Source organism: Bidens hawaiensis, unplaced genomic scaffold (assembly GCF_021521415.1).
Source record: "Bidens hawaiensis isolate Kalapana, Puna unplaced genomic scaffold, B.hawaiensis_p1.1 tig00019386_1, whole genome shotgun sequence".
Classification (NCBI taxonomy): Eukaryota; Viridiplantae; Streptophyta; class Magnoliopsida; order Asterales; family Asteraceae; genus Bidens; species Bidens hawaiensis.
In genome coordinates this window covers 202,979-226,051 of record NW_027492945.1, presented here as the reverse complement: position 1 = coordinate 226,051, position 23,073 = coordinate 202,979, and the positions used below count along the sequence as shown (strand labels likewise).

Sequence of the window (23,073 nt, the reverse complement as noted above, 5' to 3'; positions counted from 1 at the left end):
CACCATACATACAAGATTAGGGTTTGTGTTTTAACTCAAATCAAAGACAACAATGAATCATGCAACAACATCAATCTAGTTATCAATTCATTATCCAAATAACAACAATCATATTAACCATATACATGAACAAAATCGGCTGCCTAGGGTTTGTACTTAACCCATTAAACATCAAAATTAAACAACAAGAAGGTAAAGGATGATCAATTATACCTTCCTAGCACCTAGTTCTTGGATTAATCACTTGATTTGATGTGTATATGTGTGTGTTCTTGTGGACGGCAGCCGTGGAGAACAAAGGAGGGAGGCCGATCGGGTCTTGTGTTTAGAAAATAATTTAGGGTTTAGTGTTAAGGTTATATTTATAATAATACAAGTTACACTCTAGTCCCTAATCCTTCAAGTGTTACATCTCTAGCCTAAACTAGTTGGTTCTTGTTTCTTGTTTAACATTCCACATAACAATCAAGTAACACACATATACCTAACACATAATTATCACATAATTAGTGTTTTGACGTTTGTCGTTTATTTATCAATCGTTCGCGTCAACTCGTTTGCGTTTCGGTGCAAATCCCGAAAGACTACACATGTAGTAAGTGTTAAGCGTCATTTAAACCCTAGTTTAAATGTAATGAAGTGTGCGTTATAGATTCAACGATCTTAAAGTTTGAATTGACGGAGTTGAGTTAACGGGGTTAACCTGAAATTGACGATTGTCACAGAAATATTTAAAGTAATTTTCAAAATCATTTTATATCCAAATAAATATGATTCTGATAACTAAATGTTAGTGATAATTGATGAGTAAAGTCTAGTTATTTTGATCATAAAACATAAGCCAACGAGTAAAGACGAAATTTTAAAATTAAAAATTTATCTCCTTCGAAAATTCAGTATAAAATATTTTCACCCGAGTTTGAATATATCCGCTCGAATTTGCAAATTTCCCTCGTTGTTTCTCCAAAAAATTATTGATGTCCCGCTCCTTTGTAAATCACCCAGTTGAATACTAGTTGATGAAGTCATTCTTATGTCTCGAGAAACCCTAATCCCGAGCCGCCAAAGTTTTTTTCAACGACCTCTTCTTTCCGGAATCAGTGAAGTCCTCTCATGATCAATTGGTAAGGCATTCGACGACCCTCACAATCTAATTTAGTCTCACAATGGTCTCGTTATCCTAATTGATTCAACAGGTTCGACACATCCTAATTAAGCTACATATTCTTCATCCTAATAGTGTTAGCTTTAAATCACAAATCGCTAAATGGCTTTTTATTTGTAGTGTTAAGAGCAAATGTAGCAAGGTTCACATTGGAATATGGTGAAATTAACATTGGTTACAAGGCTACCAATGACACACACGGTGGTTCTAAAAAGAAAGATGGGACAGATTTTTCTTCCGATAAGGGTATGACTACAATGTTCAATTTGGATGGAAGATCCTTTAAGGAGGCGCTCACCGGAAGGCTTGATTCTGTCAGGAAGTACCGGGTGGTTGTTGTTGAGGACCGGGTTAATGCGTATAAGAGTCTACATGGGAGAGCCTTATTGCGAAGATGATTGATTTGGACACCTTAAAAACATCAAAATCATTCAAAAGGAATTGCATCATGTCGAAGGTAAGGTTCAATATTTAGGTTGTATGATGGTGATGATATCCTATGAGGAAAAGGACTCGGCAGCAACAGCGTTTGAAGCGTCCAAAGAGATTATTGGGAAATTAATGTCTGTCTATGTTTGGGAGGGCCAGACTTTGGGTTATGAACGTCTTGCATGGCTAAAGTTACAGGGGTTACCTCTTCAATTGCTTGCAAGTGAAGTTATAGACAAGGTGAGTGAGGTGTTTGGGATGATTCGGACCTATCTTATGAGTACATTGGAGTGTTAACAGGCGATGTTAAGCGGATGGCAGAGTAGATTATACTTCAATGGCGCGACAAGAGTTTTCAGGTTTGGGTGTCGGAGGAGAGGGAGACTGGGACGTGTCGGAGGAGGTTGACGGCGAGGGACTGGATGTTGATAATTGTGTAGCAGAGGCTGAGGGTGGAATCAAAGGTGGCGACGGTGATGATCCGGAGGATGGTGTCGAAGCTGACGTGGCCGGCCAGAAGGGTAACGGTTCCGTTAGTCCGGAAACGGAAGGCTCTTTAATGCAGAATATTGACCCTTCCGTAATTGTTGGGAATTTAAAGGAAGGTATTAATGAGGAGGTTTTTATTTTCGGAGACAAATTTGATTTTGATAAAGTGGAGGTTCATGAGTTTCTAGAAGACTTAATTTGCAATGTGAACAAACGTAAAAAGAAACAGGTTTTCTCAGGTGTGGGCCGACCCAGCCCAAGCTACTCTAGTAGCTTAGAAAAGAATAAGATAGGGAAAAAGCCCAAAGGTGTTGACCCTTTTGGACTAGATTAACTTCTTGGGCTTAATGAGGAAGGGATTCAAATTCAAGAGGATTATGATGGTGGAGCTCAGAGGATTATGATGAGGGGCATGCTTTGGGAACAGAGGAAGAGGAGGGTCGGTCTTCGGTCGGAAAGGGGTTTCCTTTATCCTCGGGTAACAGTGATTTTAATGCAGAGAGTGTCATTGAGGCGGAGACACAAGCGACAATTGTAGTGGGTGTTAAGCTAGGCGCTCAAGTTGAGGTCTGTGAAGATTTCATTAAGGAGAATATTGTTAAGGAAGGTGTACAAGCAGGTTTGGAATGAATATTTTATCCTTAAATACTAAAGGTGTTGGGGTTGTTGGGAAAGATAATTGGGTTAAAAAGTTAAAGGAGGAAAATGGTGTGTCTGTTATTGCATTGCAGGAGACTTTGTGTAGTCATGTTAATAATTTTAAACCTAATCGATTTTGGGGTAGAAAAAATTTGAATGGGAAGGTGTTGACTCATTAGGCAGATCTGGGTTTGTTGATGGTGTGGGACCCTAGTGTTGTTTTGAAAGATTGCTCTGTTAAATATCAGAACTTCATGCTTGTGTTTGGTCGCCTTAAAGAAGATGACACCAAGTTAAATTTTCTTAATATTTATGCTCCTAAAAAACGGTGGATAAATGTATTCTTTGGAGTGCTTTACTATCTGTTATGAGGGGTAGGGAAGGCCTTTGGTGCCTTTGTGGTGACTTTAATGCTGTTCGAAATGAAGATGAAAAAAGAAATTCGAAATTCAATCAGTCGGGTGCTTCGGATTTTAATTCTTTTATTGATGAAGCTTGTCTCATGGAGTACGGGATGAAGGGTAAAAGATTCACTTTTTTGACAGGCGCGGGGAATAAATGTAAAATGAGTAAACTGGATAGATTTCTTGTGTGTGGATATTTTTTTAGCAGATGGGCTGAGGCTTGTTGTCGAGCACTTCCTAGGAACCTTTCAGATCACTGCCCGATTCTTTTGTCTTTGGTTAATAAAAATTTTGGTGCGAGACCTTTTCGATGGTTCAATTCTTGGCTCGATAGGGATGGATGTGAGGAGATGCTGGTGAATGCTTTGGATCGTTATCAGTCAGTGGGTTCTCGTGATGTTACTTTATCTAACAAGTTTCGGTTTCTTAGGAATTTAGTTCGGAATTGGAAGGCTAAACAGGACGTCACTGAAGGAGAAGAGTCATGCACTTTGAAGGTGGAGTTAGAGAGTCTTGAAGCTACTATGGAACACAGAGATCTGGTTGAGGAAGAGGAATGGGTCTGGGCTGAGTGTAAAAATGGGTTGGAAGAGTTGGAACTACATAGATTGAAATATTTGAAACAACGGTCTCGTGTTCGTTGGGTTATGCATGGGGATGACAACACAGCTATTTTCATGGTGTGATTAATGGTAGGAAGGTTGTTAATGCTATTCAGGGGATTTTGGTGGATGGTGTTTGGGTTTTAAGCCTAGCTTAGTCAAACGGGAGATTCTCAAGTTCTTCAGGGAGCATTTCTCATAAGCTCTTCGTGTTAGACCTACTCTTCGTTGTGATAACATTAAGAAGGCTCCTTTGGACTTTGTAGACGACCTTATTCAACCTTTCTCTAAGGAGGAAATAAAGGAGGCAGTGTTTTCTTGTGGTGCAGATAAAGCTCCTAGTCCCGATGGGTTTAATTTTAATTTTATTCGCAGGTTTTGGAGTTTTTTTGAAGAGGATTTCTCTGGTATTTTCACAGAATTTTTTGATACAGGTGTGATTAATAGAGGTTGCAGTTCTGCCTTTATTACTCTCATCCCAAAATGTAAGAAATCGGTCAGCCTGAAAGATTACAGACCTATCACTTTGGTTGGTATTATTAGTAAAGTGATCTCGAAGGTCTTAGAGGCTCGTTTGAAGAAGGTTATGGATTCAATTATTTCTGATACTTAGTTGGGCTTTCTGAGCGGGCGCTTTATCTTAGACCGGCCCTTATTAATTAATGAGATTATGTCAAGAAGAAAGATAAAAAGGATTTTTTTGTTGAAGGTAGATTTTGAGAAAGCATGCGACAATGTAAATTGGGGTTTCTTGATCTCTATTCTGCAGCAGATAGGCTTTCCTGAGAGGTGGTGTAATTAGATAATAGGTGTCTTACATTAGGCAAGATCGGCCATTCTTGTTAACGGTTCGCCTACTTCTAAATTCCAAAGTGAAAAGGGGCTGCGTCAAGGGGATCCTCTATCTTAATTTTTATTTTTGGTTGTTATGGAGGCGCTTTCGTGCAAGATCTATAAGGCCATTGAAGAAGGGGAATTCAAAGGGTTAACTTTGGCAAAGGATGGTCCAGTTGTTTCGCACTTATTTTATGCTGATGATGCCCTAATTTGGGGTGAATGGTCTCGTCTCAATGTGGCTAATATGGTGAGGATATTGAGGTGTTTTCATGCGTGTTCTGGCCTTAAGGCTAATATTCATAAGTCCAACCTTTTTGGGCTCGGTACGAGTGGAAATGAATTGGGGGAGATGGCTTCTATGATGGGCTTCAAGTCGGGGTTGTCTCCGTTTGAGTATTTGGGTATTTTAGTGGGAGCGAATATGAATAAAATAAGCAATTGGTGTAAGATTGTTGATGTCTTTGAGGCTCGTTTGGCTCTTTGGAAGGTTGTCGGATTCATGATTGATGACGTGGATACCCTTACTCACCCAGGGAAACCTAGAAGTTAAGAAGCAACAATCACAAGTTGTTAGACAAAGAAGCTCAAAGCTTCCTCACCAAAGCTTCTAGATTGACCATGGAAGCTCCTCGCTACAGTAAACCTCATAAAAGTCATCTCTGTTATGATATAAAGCTGAAACATACCATAAATTATAGATGTCGACATGGCAGGACAAAAGCAGAAAACAAGTTACTCTGAAATGGTATTACTTGTCTGCATGTGTTAAAAGAGGAGTTGACCATTTCCTTTTAAGAAGCTTATGCTTCCCAAAAAAGCTTCTCAATGCCTATAAAAAGAGGACTTCACCCAACGGTAACATTCATTCACACTTATCCTATATCTCTCTACTCCATCTCCATACTTACCCTCTTATAACCTCTTGTATAATATAACTGATTCTCACTCCGGTTGATCGCAGTAGACCCCTTTCTGCGGTGAGACTAACTAGTCATGTTTTCTTTGATCTTAGCAGGTTAGGGAGCTGTGTTAGTTTTTTACTTTTGGACCGCCATACCTTCAATTTTCGTTATACATGTTGTAGATCAATATCCATAAACAAATTTTAATTTACCAAGCTTAAATTTCTTTAAGGCATTTGCCCGGATAGCATGTTATTTCTCCGGTTGCATCCCAAGTTCACTCTCTAACATGAAATAACTTACTTCTTTGTTTAGGAAACTCAACCAATTTGTTGTCTATATTGTTGGCCCAAACTTGATCTTTGATATTGAATTAATAAAGAAATATGATGAACAATAAGATATGATCAACAATCTTTATTGATAACTTGAACTTAGATTGAATGATCTAAACGTTCTGATGCAGCCCCTATATATTTATAGATCACCAAAAGACATGATGATTAGGGTTGCAACCTTTCAAGAACCACAAAACAACATACACGTGTTTTGCAAGTTGCAAACTTTACATATGGACACTCTAACCCCAAGACTTTATACATACTTAAACATACTTTCAACTAATTACATCACGTCCCTTGTACTTATTGATGACGAGTGATTAATATACTACATGTATTGGATTAAAAAGAAAGCCGATAACCTTGTAGATCAATTGACTTCAAAGAAGAAAACTTAGACAAGAAAGGAGGCATGAATGAACTGTTGTCAATGCCTACACCTAAGAGATGCAGTTGTTCAAGACTAGTCAACTTTTGCAGCAAATCCTCAAAGCAAGGGCATTGAAGCTTTAATGGATTCCATGATAGATCTAACAAAGTCAACTGCATCAAGTGGGAGATTTCAATCGGGATTTTTCAGGTGAAGCCAACTGAGATAGAACAAGGCTTCTTAATTTCTTTAGACGAGCAATCTCATGATTTGGACGAAATACAAAACACATTATGATGAAAAGTATTTTGTAGATCCGATAAGTTTCAACCTGAGTAGATTTGCGGATCCAGTCCAAGCTTATGCTTTTATACCATTTGGTGGAGGGCCAAGGTTGTCATGCTCAGGCTACCAAAGCTTAATATTATTGTGTTTGTGCATTATGATGTAACACGATATAACTGGCTGGTGATATAGCCGATGAGCCTATTCTCATGGATCCGTTCCCGTTTCTTTCCAAAGGGATGCCTATAAAAATTTCTCCTGAGTCTGAATACTAGCCACATTGTAAATCTCAACTAGTTTGTTGTACTATTTATTTCCATCTTAATTCTTATATATGAACTAGGATTTCAGTTTGCATCAACTGGTCTTAGATCGATGTTTATAGTTTGGAAATAGTATGTTATGTGTTACTCCCTCCATCCCATTAAAAGTTTCCATATTTCCTTTTTTATTTGTCCCATTATAAATGTTCACTTTCAAAATTTATTAGCCAATTCCAAGTTTACCCTTAAACACACACAACCAGCATTAATAAATAATATTGATAGACGCAATTTACAAGGGCATTGTTGTCATTTGGTAAGCGAAAAAGAGTAATCATTTAATCTATATTAACTTTGTATTTTTCAAACCATGACACTTCTAATGGGATGGATGGAGTAATTATTTTGAGATTGAATCATTTTGACGACTAACTAGTGTATTGAATATGTACATTTCAAATCACCAAAACGACGAAACAATGCTTCGAAACGACAAAACAATGCTCCAAAACGACGAAACACTGCTTTAATTAACAAAACTCAAGTCGTTTGGATCACGTTTCAAGTTAAGTTATACATCAATCGACTCGTATTCTTTTTCTAATCAAAAGCCCTAAAACATTAGTTCGAATAGGAAAAAAAATATAATGTCAAAGTCCTTTTATTTGTGTGGGGGGGGGGGCATTGGCCAACTTTTTTAAAATTTGGGATCGCCATTTATGATAAAATGAATAAGGATTATTATCAGTCAATTCTATTCATTAAGGATTATTTAAATCTAATAAACCCAAATAAAATTTTTCATTAAATGATCCATTAAATTTAAATCAATGCGTAACCTTGACTCAGTGATCAATTTTTCATACATTAGCTTTTCATTATATAGTTGTTAATTTTTGTCAAACTTATAAACTAGAAAACTAATTAGTTATCATGTTTTATAACAAAATAAATACATTTAATGCATTATTATTATTATTATTATTAATAGACATATACGTGTATATAATATAAACTTACCGGACAAACTCAACAAATATCTACAAAGGATTAGGGATGAGATCGTACCGTACCTATACCCGAAAGTACCTGTACCTAAAATCTGGATACTCATACCCGAATTATATGGTACGGGTACAGGTACTTTGGGTACGGTACTCGCTTTATACTCCTTTGTTGTTTTTTTTTTAAATCTCCACTAAACTAGGTATCGGTAATGGTACGATGCCGACAATCAATTATCTATAATACCAAAACCGTAATACCACAACTATAACCGTAATGCCGCAACCAAAACATAATACCAAAACTAAAAATGAAACAAATCAACCATAATATAAAATTCATTCAAAATCAAGTTATGAATACCAAAACATGCAAAGTATCAAATTTTTTTTTATCAAAATCTATAAACCAAAATTAACTTATACAAAGAAAGTCAACATTCGTTTAATCTTCGCTAGTCATCTTTCCATTTTCCCTTTTTCCTTTTCTTTGTTTATGTTATCCTCAATTTCTATAGAAAAACAAGAGATAAAAATAATACATGTTATTTAATGATATACACAATTACACATACATGAAATAAAAATATACGAATACACAATATATAAATATACACATATAGATTGAGAATGAACTTATTCAACTAATATATATTATGTTTTGCAAATCTCGTTTGAAAGTTAAATATGAGTGTTGGAAACCTAATAAAAGCCCCTGCATATTATAAACGGGTACCAACACCCGTAATACCCATACATGTACCCGAACGTACTCGTACCTATAATCAATAAATTTGGGTACCCATACCCGTACCCGATACACACGTACAGGTACGGATACAGGTACGGGTACGGGTTTTCAGGAAAAAAATCTCATCCCTTCAAAGGATCATCAAACCTCAATTGTGGATGTTGTTAGTTTCTCCTTGTGTTTCTTATTGGCTTTACCCATCTGTGCTTCCTCATCTCGTATGACTCAATGACCCAATCACCATGCTTACCATAAAGTAAGTTCCCCAAAACAATTCCAATTACAAACCCACTTCCAACTCCTAACAACATGATCACCCAATTAGTTTTATCACCTGGGAAGAAAGACCCACACTCAATGTTCTTCGGTGGAAGCGTTAGTGTCCTTAAAATTTGGCATTTCTTAGATAAAGGTGTTCCACACAAATCGGGATTACCCATGTAGGAGTTGTTCTCAAATGTAATTAATTGTTTCCCTTGAGGTATGGCCCCATGAAGATGATTGAATGACACATTAAAAATTTCAAGGAAACCAAGTTATGACAATTCGTGAGGAATTTCCCCTGCTAGCTTGTTTTGGGAGAGATCCAAAGATTCAAGATTCTTTAAGATGGGAGGATACGACCTGTAAGATGGTTATTTGAAAGATTAATGGATTGAATCCCATGTAGATAATACAGTGATTCTGGGATCAACCCTTCAAATTTGTTACTAGAGAGATCAATAACTGTGAAGATGTTTAAAATACTAGGGTACTCCATCTTGACACCTTTGTTTGTTAGCGTCATCGAGTACCTCACTAGAAAATTCGACTTTGGGTCAATATGCAGATATATTTCCATAACAGAGGATTTTCTAACATTAAACGATTTCATTGCATTCCATGTTTGAAATAACTTTTGTTGCAGTTATCCACTAAAACCATTGTTGGAAATGTCTATGATGCGTAACTTGAGGAATGGTGAGCCAATTGTAGCCGGACCTTGAATCACACCAAAAAACTTATTGGATTGTAAAATGAGAACTTGTAGTTTAGCAAGAGTTCCCAACCAAAATGGAAAGACGTCTTTGAAAGAGTTACCTCCAACATCGAGAAATTCTAATTTGGTGCAATTAGTCAATGATTTTGACAGTTGACCTGTAAATTGATTTTCACTCAAATCAATTTTCTTCACCAGACTTCTTTGAGTAAAGGCATTCATCATTGGCCCATGGAAGTTATTTCTTTTTAAATCCAAAACTTACAACAAACTGGCAAAGTTGCCTAAACATGGAGGAAGCATTCCAGTCATGTTGTTAGAAGACAAATCTAACACTTGAAGGGATTTCATTTCACATATCAGTGGTGGTATTTCACCGATTAGTTTATTGTTTGAGACATCGTAAATAACCGTGGTTAGCGGTGGAACTGGAATTCTTCCTTGTAGCTGATTATACGAGATCTTGAATTCTTCCAAACGAACCCATGGGAGAAAATGGGGTTGCCTATGAAATCCAGTGATTAAGTTGTTTGAAAGATCAAGAATCTGTAATGTTTCTTTGGTATTATTCAAAATCCACTCTGGGACAAGGCCGGTAATGTTGTTGTTGCTAAGATTTAAGATTGCCAATTTTTTTGGGAGTGCAAAAAGATTGGAAATTCTCTCGAGTTGCATGATGAGAGTCCTAGATAAATCAATTCTGGTAACACGGTCAGATTGGTGTAGTTGGTGTCGACTAATGATACTTTTTTATAACCTAACAACAAAACTCTGAGTTTGGTGAGTCCTACGAACGTACCAAGGTCCAGTCTGCCGCTAAAACTGTTATCTTCTAGGGTAAGCCATTCGAGACATTTGAAATTGGAAAACGAGCTTGAAATTTCTCCTTGTCTATGATAGTTAATTTGGTAAGGTTCATAAAAGAAGATGGGATATGACCATAGATAGAATTTTGCCGCATTGTAACAGCACTAAGTTTGGTAAGATTCGAAAGAGAGGGCAGAATTTCATCATATATGTTGACATAAACTAGACTCAACACTTCAAGGTTTGTCAGTCGGCATAACCATTCATGTATGCGTCCCTTTTCACAAACTTCCAAACCAACAGGGTTTGAAAGACGTCTTGGCAATGTAGGAACTAAGCCCATGAGCTCATCTTCACCAAGTATCAAGAGAGTCAGCCGGGTCATGTTAGAGAGAGAACGTGGGATGCATCCAGAGAAATAGCATGCATAAAGGGACAAGTATACCAAATGGTTTAGTTTGCTTATGGATTGTGGTATACTCCCAACAAAACTTGTGGCTCCCAGATCCAAATGCTCAAGTAAGGTGTTGTTTTGAAATTCAGGTAATGAACCAGTGAGGTTTGGGTTTTCGCTCATATCAAGATATTTGAGATTGGGTAAATGAAATATTTTTGACGGAAACCAATCTCGAAGCCGACAACCTTGAAGATCAATTGACCTCAAAGAAGAAAAGTTAGACAAGAAAGGAGGTATGAATGAATTGATGTCAACACCTGAGAGATGTAGTGTTTCGAGTTTAGTCAAGTTTTGCAGCAAAACCTCAAAACTAGTACTTGGAAGCTTTAGCGGATTCCATGACAGATCCAACAAACTCAACTGCATCAAGTGCGTGATTTTAATCGGGATTTGACCACTGAAGCTCGAATAAGATAGATCAAGGCTTCTTAGTTTCTTAAGACGAGCTATTTCAGATGGAATTTGCGATTCAACAAAGTCGTTCATAGAGAGATTAAGCATTTGAAGATGAACAAGGCTGAAGAGTGAACTATTGGACTTGATAGGTCCACGGAGAGAGCTTTGGCTCAAATCGAGCCCAATCACATGGCCCTTATTGCTACAAACTACACCATCCCACAAGCAACAATCAAAATCATGATCTGATGTGTTGCTTGTGATCTTCCTCCAAGAGTCAAGCTTTTGAAACCTTCCAGCATCAAATGAAGCATAAGGTCGATGTAGAAAGCTTTGCTTAAATTCAAACAATGCTGAACACTCTTTATGATGGCTTAATAATGAACTAATACACGGGCTAATGACTAATAAGTATACAAAGGAGATGATTTGCATGAAACTGAAAGCCATGAAGAAGTAGCTAGGTTTAATTTGATAACTTGATTATTTGTAGAAGTTACAGTTTTGTTTATATAGAGAGACTATTTTGTATATTAAACACTCAATCATTACAAGATAAGAAATGAACGACGGAGAAAATGTGATGAAAGTAGTGGTGGGCTAGTAATTGATTGTGAACGATCATTCACTTACTTTGCTGAAGATTATTTTGTTATAATTGTAATTATATGTTGTATTTAATTTAGTTGTGGTTATAATACTTTGGTGGACTGATTCCAAACACTCTATGTGACTTCTTCCTCTTGTCTTTCTTGGTGTTTGAATATTATCAATATCAATTGCAACTTGCTATCTAAAGTGAAGTGTCCATTTTAGCTCCTACGGATTATTTTTAACAGAACTTTTTTTATAAATAAACCTGGTCAATAAGAAAGTAGATACGATGAGACAATCGTACAAGCCAATCCAGAAAAGTAACCCCCAAAAAGTAAGTACAAAACTAGAAAAGAAAAACACACAGAAACAAATCACTCAAAGCAAAACAAAAAATAAAGTTGAAAATGAGTGAGACAATAGCAAACTCCCATGAACATGTCTCGTTTGTCCTGTTTGATTTGACTCATGATCTTGACCTTCTCGGTTTTCATAACCATCTTGGCCTTGATCTCCCCGGAACTTTTCTTGATCCATAGATGTGTTCTTCGGCTCCCCCGAAATCGACTATCTCTGTGACCCTGTCCCCGACCATTCACTCGGTCGTATGCAAACGCATTCCCACTCCTTTGGCTGCAATCATGTTCATCTAATCGAGTGAGCATCAGTCATCTTGATCTTCTTAGTAAGCATCCTGTTCAATTCAACAAATCAAACCCTTAGGTCAGAACATAACTCGTTCAACAGAAAAAAACAAAATTCTGAATTAAATCCGCTTGTCCAACTCAATAAAAGAAGCAATCAATGGTGGTGGTCAAACCCTGCTTGTTTAACAAATAAATAAATAAAACCTTTTTTTTCATTAAATTATCTCCTCACCAATCAAACCAACTTGTTTGATTTAATATTTCTTTTTCTTTCAATCACAGCATACACTTGTGTTTGACTTTTGTGTTTTCCCACTTTTTTCCTTGTGATCTTAGAGTACAAAAGTAAAACACCAAATTCCTTTTTACCTTTTAATAAATCCCTGCAATCACGTACTTCACAAAACCCTCCGTATCAATCACGACTTTGATTGACGTCTTGCCTCCTTATCAATCACGACTTTGATTGACAAACTCCAAGAGCGGTTATACCAATTCAAGTCCCGGATTGATAATCAACACACGAATTAAACTAATAACCCTCGTTTATATTAATCAGAAAATATAACTCTAAAAACTGATTACAACTTTCTCAAACCCTAACTCGGTTTGACTCTTGATAAACCCTAACTCGGTTACATCTAGATGAACCCTAACTCGGTTACATCTTGTTCACCCTCTATAATGCCTAACCACACTCGGTCGTATGAAAACGCATGGGCGGATCTAGTTAATTAGGTATGGGTTCACGGAAACCCACTGAGTTTCGGATTTTATATAGAATGCCTATATAAAATATGATAGTAAACCCACATATAAATTGTAAGTGAACAAATAAGCAAAGTTGAACCATGGTTTAATGGTAAAAACCTTGCTTTATTATTGTGAGAACCCGGGTACAATTCCCACTTGCAGTAGATTCTTTAATTTTTTTATAACTGATTACTTAGTCATTGGTATGTGTATCTTACAATCTTATGCTTGGCCCAACAACTTAGCTAGCATGCAAATCGGATTGCTATGTATTACATAGAAAGAGAGATAGGCTTAGCCTTTCTAAAAGAATGTTTTGGTCATTAATTTGAGGAAACAAATATGATCTTTAGTAAAATCCCATTCTTGGTACACTGAATCGACCTGAAACCGTCGAATTGAATCGAGCCATCGAAGCGACACGAGCAGTTAGAACGACCTGAACCGTAATACCGACCCGAACAGTGAACCCATTGAAAAATATTCCTAGATCTGCCACTGTGAAAACACATTACCACTCCTTTGGCTGCAATCCTGGTCATCTAATCGAGTGAGCATCGAGTGAGCATCAGTCATCTTGATCTTCTTAGTGAGCACCTGGTTCGATTCAACAAATCAAATCCTTAGGTCAGAAGATAAATCGTTCAAACCAAAAAAAAAAACAAAACAAAACTCTGAATTAAATCCGCTTGTCCAACTCAATAAAATAAACAATCAATGGTGGTGGTCAAACCGTGCTTGTTTAACCAATAAAGAAATAAAACCTTTTTTTTCCTTAAATTGTCTCCTCACCAATCAAACCAACTTGTTTGATTTAATATTTCTTTTTCTTTCAATCGCAACATACACTTGTGTTTGACTTTTGTGTTTTCCCACTTTTTTCCTTATGATCGTAGAGCTACAAAAGTAAAACATCAAATTCCTTTTTACCTTTTAATAAATCCATACAATCACGTACTTGACCAAACCCTCCGCATCAATCACGACTTTGATTTACGTCTTGCCTCCTTATCAATCACGACTTTGATTGACAAACTCTAAGAGCGTAACCGCTCTGATACCAATTCAAGTCACGGATCGATAATCAACACACGAATTAAACGAATAACCCTCGTTTATATTAATCAAAAAATATAACTCTAAAAACTTATTACAACTTTCTCAAACCCTAACTCGGTTTGACTCTTGATAGACCCTAACTCGGTTACATCTAGATGAACCCTAACTCGGTTACATCTTGTTCACCCTCTATAATGCCTAACCATAACTCGGTTTATATAGGCTAACCTAACTTGCTAGTCAAGACATTACTAAATATTATAAAACCCAAATTCTTGGGTTGGGCCTTACACTTGGGCCAAACAACAATTGACCCAACAGTTTATACTTTGTGCTCGTGCTCTGCATCACTTATTATTTATGGCGAGTCTTCTAGACCAATCATGGGAAAAGACGCCCGAGCTCCGACAACGCGTAAATCTCGTGTTTATAGAAATTTTTATATCGTAATATCCATTTCAATGAGAAATTAATATCGTTTTTGTTTCTTTTACATATTCAAACACATGTGCAAATTAATCATGTTTTGTTGCGTAAAAAACGTAAAAATTCCGTCTCCCGAATGGCAGAAAGTTTTCAACAAAATCTCTAGTGAAGCCTTAGTGGCGACAACTTAGATTGGCGGTGTCAATAAGGTATTAGTGACGCATTTGCATTAGCAGTGAATTTTCCGCTACTATTTCTCGAAAACTTTGTTCCATTTGAGGATATTAATTTATAGGGACATTTGAATTCCGTGGAAGTTCATGGAATCTAGTGGGTCAAAAGAGTCATTTTGATAATTTTCTCTAGTTTTGTATATATATGTTTGTATGTATGAATTTTGTTTCATAAACTTGTAGTACATTTAGTCTATTTATTTCAGATAGAACGTGATTTATATTTTTTTTAACATATATTGTTGGAAGTAATTTCAGACTCTAAGTCACAAGTCGGTGAATTTGAGGGACTAATATTGACAAGTTGGTCATAATTGGTTGTGTTTCCTAATTACATTATGTTTCCTAATTGTACTATAATTATAATAGGTAATGTCTTTGATAACAAGTTAGGTTAAGTCTATATAAACATGTCATGGTTAGACATTATAGATTGTAGTGGTGTGAGATGCAACCGAGTTAGGGTTCATCTAAGAGGCACACACGAGATGTAACCGAGTTAGGGTTCATCTATATGTAACCGAGTTAGGGTTCATCTAGATGTAACCGAGTTAGGGTTCATCAAGAGTCAAACCGAGTTAGGGTTTGAGGGTTTGTAATCAGTTTTTAGAGTGATATTTTCTGATTAATATAAACGCGAGTTATTCGTTTAATTTGTGTGTTGATTATCGATAAGGGACTTGAATTACAGTACTTGAATCGGTATCAGAGCCAAGTTCAAGAAATCGATAATCGAGTTAACTTTGATCGGCAGTGAGGCAGATCAACGGTATAGTGATTGGCGGCGATTGATGGCTTGAGAGGAGCTATCAATCGGAGAATATCGGACCAAGTTGGGTTTGTACCGATACATAGGAGCAGCGGTGTGGGTACTGTTACGGCGGCGCAACGATTAGGTTGTTCGTTCAGCAACATCTCAGAAACAAAGGGTTTCTAATCGGGATTCCGCTGTGGGAAAAAAAATCTTGCATCGGAAACTAGTTTCTATAGTGATATGGTTTTGTAATTAAAGTATATTATTAAAGGTGTGAGAAGTGAAAAGGGCAAAATATTTATGTGGTGACTACTGCTTCCTATCGTGAGGATAAAACAAAATTTAAAAAGTTTATTTTTTGGTTCACGAGGAGTTCAAGAAGGAAAAAAAAGGTGTTTTATTTTCTTTCTTTTGGTTCAACGGCTTGAACATTATTATAGGTTACATAAGACGGTTTGATCATTATTATTGGTTTTTATTTGTGTTGAACAGGACGGTTCAATTCAATGTTCATATTTTATTGGCTTAAACGAGTTAGGTATTAACCAGGGTTTGATATACTTTATTTTACGAGCAAGCGATTTCGGTTCTGAAAAGTTGTTCGGAATTGATTTGTTCATATTGTTCCGACGGACTGGAGCAAGGGGTTGGACAAGCGCGTTTAACTTGGAGTTCGATTTTACAAGGGTTAAACGAGTTATGTTTGGCCAGTCTATTGATTTAAACGATGTGCTTGTGGTTTGATTCAGAAACAGGAGATGATCAAGGAAGATTGTTGTCTGCTCGATTAGATGACCGAATCGTAACCAAAGGAGTGGTTATGCGTTTTCATACGACCGAATGAATGGTTGGGGACAGGGTCACAGAGGTAGTCGAGTTCGGGGGAGTCGAAGAACACATCTATGGATCAAGAAAAGTTCCGGGGATATCAAGGTGAAGATGGTTGTGAAAACCGAGAAGGTCAAGTTCATGGGTTAAATCAAACAGGGCAAAAGTGACATGCTCGGAGTTGAATGACCACTTATTTAGAGTCAGAAATTAGGGGGTGATTTTTGGAAGTAATTTCAGACTCTAAGTCACAAGTCGGTGAACTTGAGGGACTAATATTGACAAGCTGGTATAACTGGTTGTGTTTCCTAATTACATTATGTTTCCTAATTGTACTGTAATTATAATAGGTAATGCCTTTGATAACAAGTTAGGTTAAGTCTATATAAACATGTCATGGTTAGACATTATAGATTGTGGTGGTGTGAGATGCAACCGAGTTAGGGTTCATCCAAGAGGCACACACGAGATGTAACCGAGTTAGGGTTCATCTAGATGTAACTGAGTTAAAGAGTCAAACCGAGTTAGAGTTTGAGGGTTTGTAATCAGTTTTTAGAGTCATATTTTATTATTAATATAAACGCGAGTTATTCGTTTAGTTTGTGTGTTGATTATCGATATGGGACTTGAATTACGGGACTTGATATATCACTTGCATTTTTAAAACTAGTTAGAATCTAAATTAAATCATGTTATCTAAAAGAGTTAAGTACCAGTTTAGTACCTGTGGTTTGGCCAACTACGCAACTTTAATACATATTATTTATTTTGTGCAAATGGCTACCTCAGTTTCTTGCATTTTTAGTACTTCTTTTCTAACCCCGTCTATTTTTTCCGTTAAGTGAGAGATAATTTGGTAACTTCGTTATTTTCTTTGTCTTTTTCTTTTCTTTTGAACGCTTATATCTTGTAAACCCTAAATCCCGAAATCATAACATCAAAATCCAAATCCTAAATCCCCAAACCCTTTCTCCATATCATCATAGGGTTTAAATTTTTACGATATTTGGGGATTTAGGGTTTGAATTTTAATGTTATGATTTGGAGATTTAGGATTTACAAGATATAAGCATTTAAAAGAAAAGAAAATAACGAAGTTACCAAATTATCCCTAACTTAACGGAAAAATAGACGGGGTTAGAAAAAAGTACTAAAAATGCAAGTTTTTTGAAACTGAGGTAGCCATTTGCACAAAATAAAGAATAGGTACTAAAGTTACGTAGTTGGCCAAACCACATGCACTAAAATGGCACTTAACTCTATCTAAAAATGATATCTCCAGGAACAGAATACTCAAATCTCATTAAAAATAAACTATATCACTTGCACATATCGCTACTTCCTTGCATAATATGACATTTAAAATTTTAAAATACAAACACCGACTATCTTATATTACCCAAAACCCTTAGAACGACAATAAGCGAGACTTTGGCCGTGAATAACGAAATCCAGTAATTAAAAGTCAATTTTTTCATGACACTACTTATATAATCTTTTCCCCTTATTCATTCTAAGTCTCATCAAAATTTTTGTCACCCAGATCAATCTAAATGGACGGTGAACAACAAATCATTCGATCTAGTAGACAAGAAGAGCCTGATTATGCCGATAGTCTGGAACCCGGCTATTGCTTTTGTCCGACGGACTACGATCTCATCGTCCGCTATTTGAAAAAGAAGATACAAACTGGAAACCACTCTAAGTGCCGGTTACACGAGGTCAATCTTTACGACTACCATCCCCAAGAACTGTCTGGTTAGTAACAACTTCCCACCCTTTAATTAACATGTACATATGACCTTAAATAAGAGTATAATTAATCTTGATCGTTTCTTGTTTTGTATTTTTTTTCTTTTAACACAATTAATTTGAATGTTTTCTTGATGACAGAACGATACTTATCGCACGAAAACAAGTGGTACTTTCTGACATCTAGAGATAGAAAATATCCAAAAGGGGACTTACCTAACAGAAAAACCAAGAACTTTGGATCTTGGAAAGCATCACAGAGATATACAACGGTTTATAATAAAGCGAGAGAAGCGGTTGGAAGTAAAAGAAGCTTAGCTTATTATGATGACAAGGGGAAAAAGACGTCATGGCTAATGCATGAGTATACCACCAATGATCCGAATCTCCCTATCGGAAGCGATGGAAACAAGGTATGTATACGTGTGTAATTTCTTAACATGTCCGTCATATGATTATAGCATGGCCAACTTTCCTTGTTTTTGTAGCTAAGTGATTGTGTGTTGTGCGAAGTTTACAAGAAGGCGCCGGTGATGATCCTAACTGATAACAATAAACAGTCCAGAAAAATTCAGAACAGACGGAATCAAGAACAAAACCAAATTGATGATGAACCTCCAACTAGAAAACGAAGAGTATCGGCAGGTAATTTACCTAATGGACCAGAACACTTCCCAGACTCGACAATAGATGTTGAGATTGCTACACCAGTGAGGTTTATGTCTACAACGTATCAGCAATCACTTAACAACATTGATGGGTGTGATCAGCCATTTCCTCCTCAAACTTTACCGCAACCAGTTAACAACATTGATGGGAGTCGTCGGCCATTTCCTCCTAAGCCATCACAGCAACCTGTTGACAACATTATGCACATGAGAATAAACTCTAACCTTAGGAGGTCAGGTAGAGCAGTTGAAACTTTTGTTCAACAATTTGCAAGAGAACACGCTGGGCCTTATTCGGACAACAACGGTGGTGATAACACGATGGGAACGGATCCATATACACCGACTTCAACAGACAGCCTTGATGACCCTACTGATCCAATGACTTGGGTAAACAACTTTTTCGAAGATCTACCTCCGTGATTCTTGACAGACTTTCCGCATGAAGATCCAACTCTAGTGACTTGGCCAGAATGAAGATCCGTCTTCCGAGACACAGCCATACTTCGGCCTTGATCAAGATATTGGGTTTCTTGATGAACATGTTTTAAGATATCATTTGTCCAAACGTATTTCTTCATTTTGAAAATGTATTTGCATAACCAGCATCTAATTTGTTGATATACCTATGTCATAAATACTTTTTTAATGGGTGTTGATCTATTTCAATTCCTTAGAATGTTTCTCTTCAGATGGGTGGAATATTTGATTTTCTTGTTATTTTATGCTTTTTTACTTGGGAGCCTTCCCTACATATTGTTCGTTTAGCAATAAGGAAAGTGGGAAGCCTAATGTGTGGGAAGTATCCTCATGGTCACGTAATGTGGCTAAACAAGCCTTTGTGTTTCAAGACGTTGCTTGCAATCCAAACCGCACCCAAAGCATTATGTCGATAGTTTGGAATCCAGCTATCGCTTTTGTCCGTATTGAAGTTTAATCATAAACTTAGATAACTTATTAGCATAGTCAGTGCTTAGAATATAATAATAGGTAGTTCGTTCAAAAGTTGTAACTTAACGAAGACAAATTAAAAGATGTGTCACATCCCGTTATTGAACCCACGCGATGGTACCAGCTCCTATAAGAGGCCTCAATGGTCAACACTTTATATTTAATTTCATTTTCGTGTCGATCATCCAATGTGAGCGTTAGATTAAATTAGACGCAATTTAACTCGTGTAGCTCTCGAATAAATATCAATTCATAATCTTCCTTAAAAGTTGTATAGTATGATATTGTTTGGCAATCCTTCACGTAGGTGATAATTCTATCTGTTTTTACTTTGTGCTCGTGCTCTACATGACCACTTATCATTTAATGTGATAAGTGATATATATATATGGTAGGTCTTCTAGACCAATATTGAGATTTGGTTATTATTTTATATAAGGAAAAGACGCCAGAAAAGAAAGTTCTCCCAAAATTCTTTGTAAAGTTGATGTGAGTCGTTTGTTAATAATAAAGAACTCAAAAAGGGTAACAAAGTATATTAATTATATGCTTGAGCTTTTTATAAAGTTGAATATACAATTTTATATTTGTTACGCGTTGGTTAAAGCTTTCCAGTTGAATAGCCTCCACGCCATGGATTCATCTATAAATACCTGAGATTCTTAACATTCTTGCACATTCTTTTAACACCTTCTCCAAGTCCTCATAACACGAGAGAACGAGTCAATCCAAAACACAAATTTGTTAGCATCAGATCATCATTAATTTTCATAGAAATGGCCAAGGTAGAAACTTGTTCAGTTATTCAATTTGGTTATAACATTCTTGACCTCAATTTGTACAATTGATTGCTTATGCAGCAAAAGATTGTTGTGAAGATGGCAATGAACAACGAGAAGAAAAGCCGTAAGGCTCTGAAGATCGCTGTTGGTGTCCCGGGTAAGATGTTCAAAACATATTACTTATTCTTCCTTTACATAAGGTGAGATTTAAATCATCCGAAAAATTAACTAGACATGATTTGTGAATGGCTAAACAGGTGTGGAATCGGTGTCTTTCGTTGGTTCAGATAAAGATCAGATTGCATTGACCGGTGAGAAAATCGACTCAGTTGAATTAGCAACGTTGTTAAGGAAAAGTGTAGGTTACGCTGAGCTTGTTAGTGTTGGTTCGGTAGAGGAGAAGAAACCTGTTGCTCCTGCCAGTGCTGCCACAGGTCAGACACAAGCGCCCGTGTTGCCACCAATTTATACTCACCATTATAACTACAGTGTGCCGTATCATGTATACGAAGGCCCCTATAACAACGATCCCTCTTGCACAATCATGTGAGATTCATCAACTGATACAACGAGAGATCAAACCAGCTTATTATAAGTAATTTGATTCGGAATTTGTGTAATTGTAACATAATTTTGTCTGCATAAACATAAAATGAGGCTTCATGTCAATATTGTGATGTAACACAATTAACTTTATTTATTACTCTTACTTTCCTTTGGAAATGTCATTTCAAATTTTGTTTTCCAGCATGTTCGAGGAAACCCAACCTAATATTCCGGGATAAAACTAGTTTATTAAAGTGTTAGAGACCGATTTAAGATGGTCAATCTCAAGATTCTGCCTTATGTATTAACCAAACACTCCCGATATATCAGAGAAGTGAACGACACCTTGCTTCCAATTTACTGTATTTTCGTTACCTTGAATTTTAATCAAACAAACCATTTATAGGCTAATCAAATTAAGGAAACTACCAACTCTCCTAATAATAAGACACATTACCTAGAATTGGGAAATAATTTAATCAAACAAAGCAAACTGAAATTAACACTACCATGGTGCATGCATGAGAACATAGTTTGAGTTGCTCCATGAATTAGGAGCGTTGGTAGAATTGTATCATAGCTCAATTGTGTTAGTTAATCCCAATCTCGCTAATTCATTAGGGATTAGTTACTTTGTTAGAAAACTCACTTAGCCTAGAATGTAATCAATAGGTAGTTTGGGCAAAACTTGTAATTTAGCAAATAAAAACTAAGTGATGTGTCGCAAAGTTGCACCCCCTTGTTAAACCGACGCTGTGGTTGCCAAAACATCATTGGCGCCCATATATGAAAGGAATCACCGTCACCACTTCGTAATCATCATAATCACATTCAAATCGTTCAACAATCGTTTCCTTTATAGTATATATGTTTTTTTTTCTGAAATTGGTGGGTTTGCAAATAAATAAGTGGTTTTAGCTAACAGACTTAATATTATGTGATTTTAGGTAAGTTTATATCTCAAAAAATAATTGATTATGGTAACACCTTATCAACCTTTCAAAGTGGTGGTCAATATCATCAAACTATGAACAGTCTTTCCAAAAAAAGGAAAATTGTTATATATCTCCTCTCATTATTTTACGCAAACTAAAAAATGGAAGTTTCAAATATCGAAAATTTACGTGTGTATATATATGTGTGTATGTGTGTGCAGTCATTATAAGCGTTTTACAACTTATTCCAGTGATAAAAGCATGACCAAATTATGTAACTTGGGCAGTTTGTAGTTAGAACAAATATGAGTGGGTTTACTAGACCAATAAAATAGTGGATTAGTTTAATCCATATAACACTTATTATAGGAAAAGACGCCAGAAAAGAAAGGTCTTAAGGGTCAATGATAAATTCACAAACTTTTTGGTCAATCAAACTTTTATAAAGTTTAATTATGAAAGTCCTGGGGTTAATAATAAAGAATTCAAAAAAGGTAATGCCAGGGCAAACAAAATATTTTAATGTAATTTTTTTTAAATATGAATGTACGATTCATATACTATAAATTATAACTAATATGCTTCAGCTTTTTATAAAGTATAATGATTAGTTATAATATGTATTACGCGTTGGTTAAGCTTTCCATTAGGATGGCCTCCACGCCATGGATTCATCTATAAATACTGGATATTCTTAACGTTCTTCAAGTCCTCATAACTCGAGTGAGCAAGTCGATCCAAAACACACACGTGTTAGCATCAGATCATCATCAAGTTCATAGAAATGGCCAAGGTAGAAACCTATTCAGTTATTCAATTTGGTTATAACATTCTTGACCTCAATTTGTACAATGATTGCTTATGCAGCAAAAGATTGTTGTGAAGATGGCGGTGAACAACGAGAAGAAAAGCCGTAAGGCTCTGAAGATCGCTGTTGGTGTCCCGGGTAAGTTGTTCAAAACATATTACTTAATTTTCCTTACATATTAGTTTAGATTTAAATAATCTGAAAAGTTAACTAGTCA

General features: G+C 36.3%; 2 protein-coding genes and 1 pseudogene across 2 annotated transcripts; 2 read left to right on the top strand and 1 right to left on the bottom strand.

Moving 5' to 3' along the window:
• Positions 1–3,089: 3,089 nt before the first annotated feature.
• LOC143558271 (uncharacterized) lies at positions 3,090–3,812 on the top strand. Its single transcript, XM_077047131.1, has one exon. The coding sequence runs from the start codon at positions 3,090–3,092 to the stop codon at positions 3,810–3,812; it is 723 nt and encodes a 240-aa protein (XP_076903246.1).
• An 844-nt stretch (positions 3,813–4,656) lies between these two features.
• On the top strand, positions 4,657–5,115 carry LOC143558270 (uncharacterized). The gene has a single exon (XM_077047130.1). It carries the CDS (start codon positions 4,657–4,659, stop codon positions 5,113–5,115), a length of 459 nt encoding a protein of 152 aa, XP_076903245.1.
• Positions 5,116–8,645: 3,530 nt separating this feature from the next.
• On the bottom strand, positions 8,646–11,570 carry LOC143558269 (receptor-like protein 6; annotated as a pseudogene).
• Positions 11,571–23,073: the final 11,503 nt, after the last annotated feature.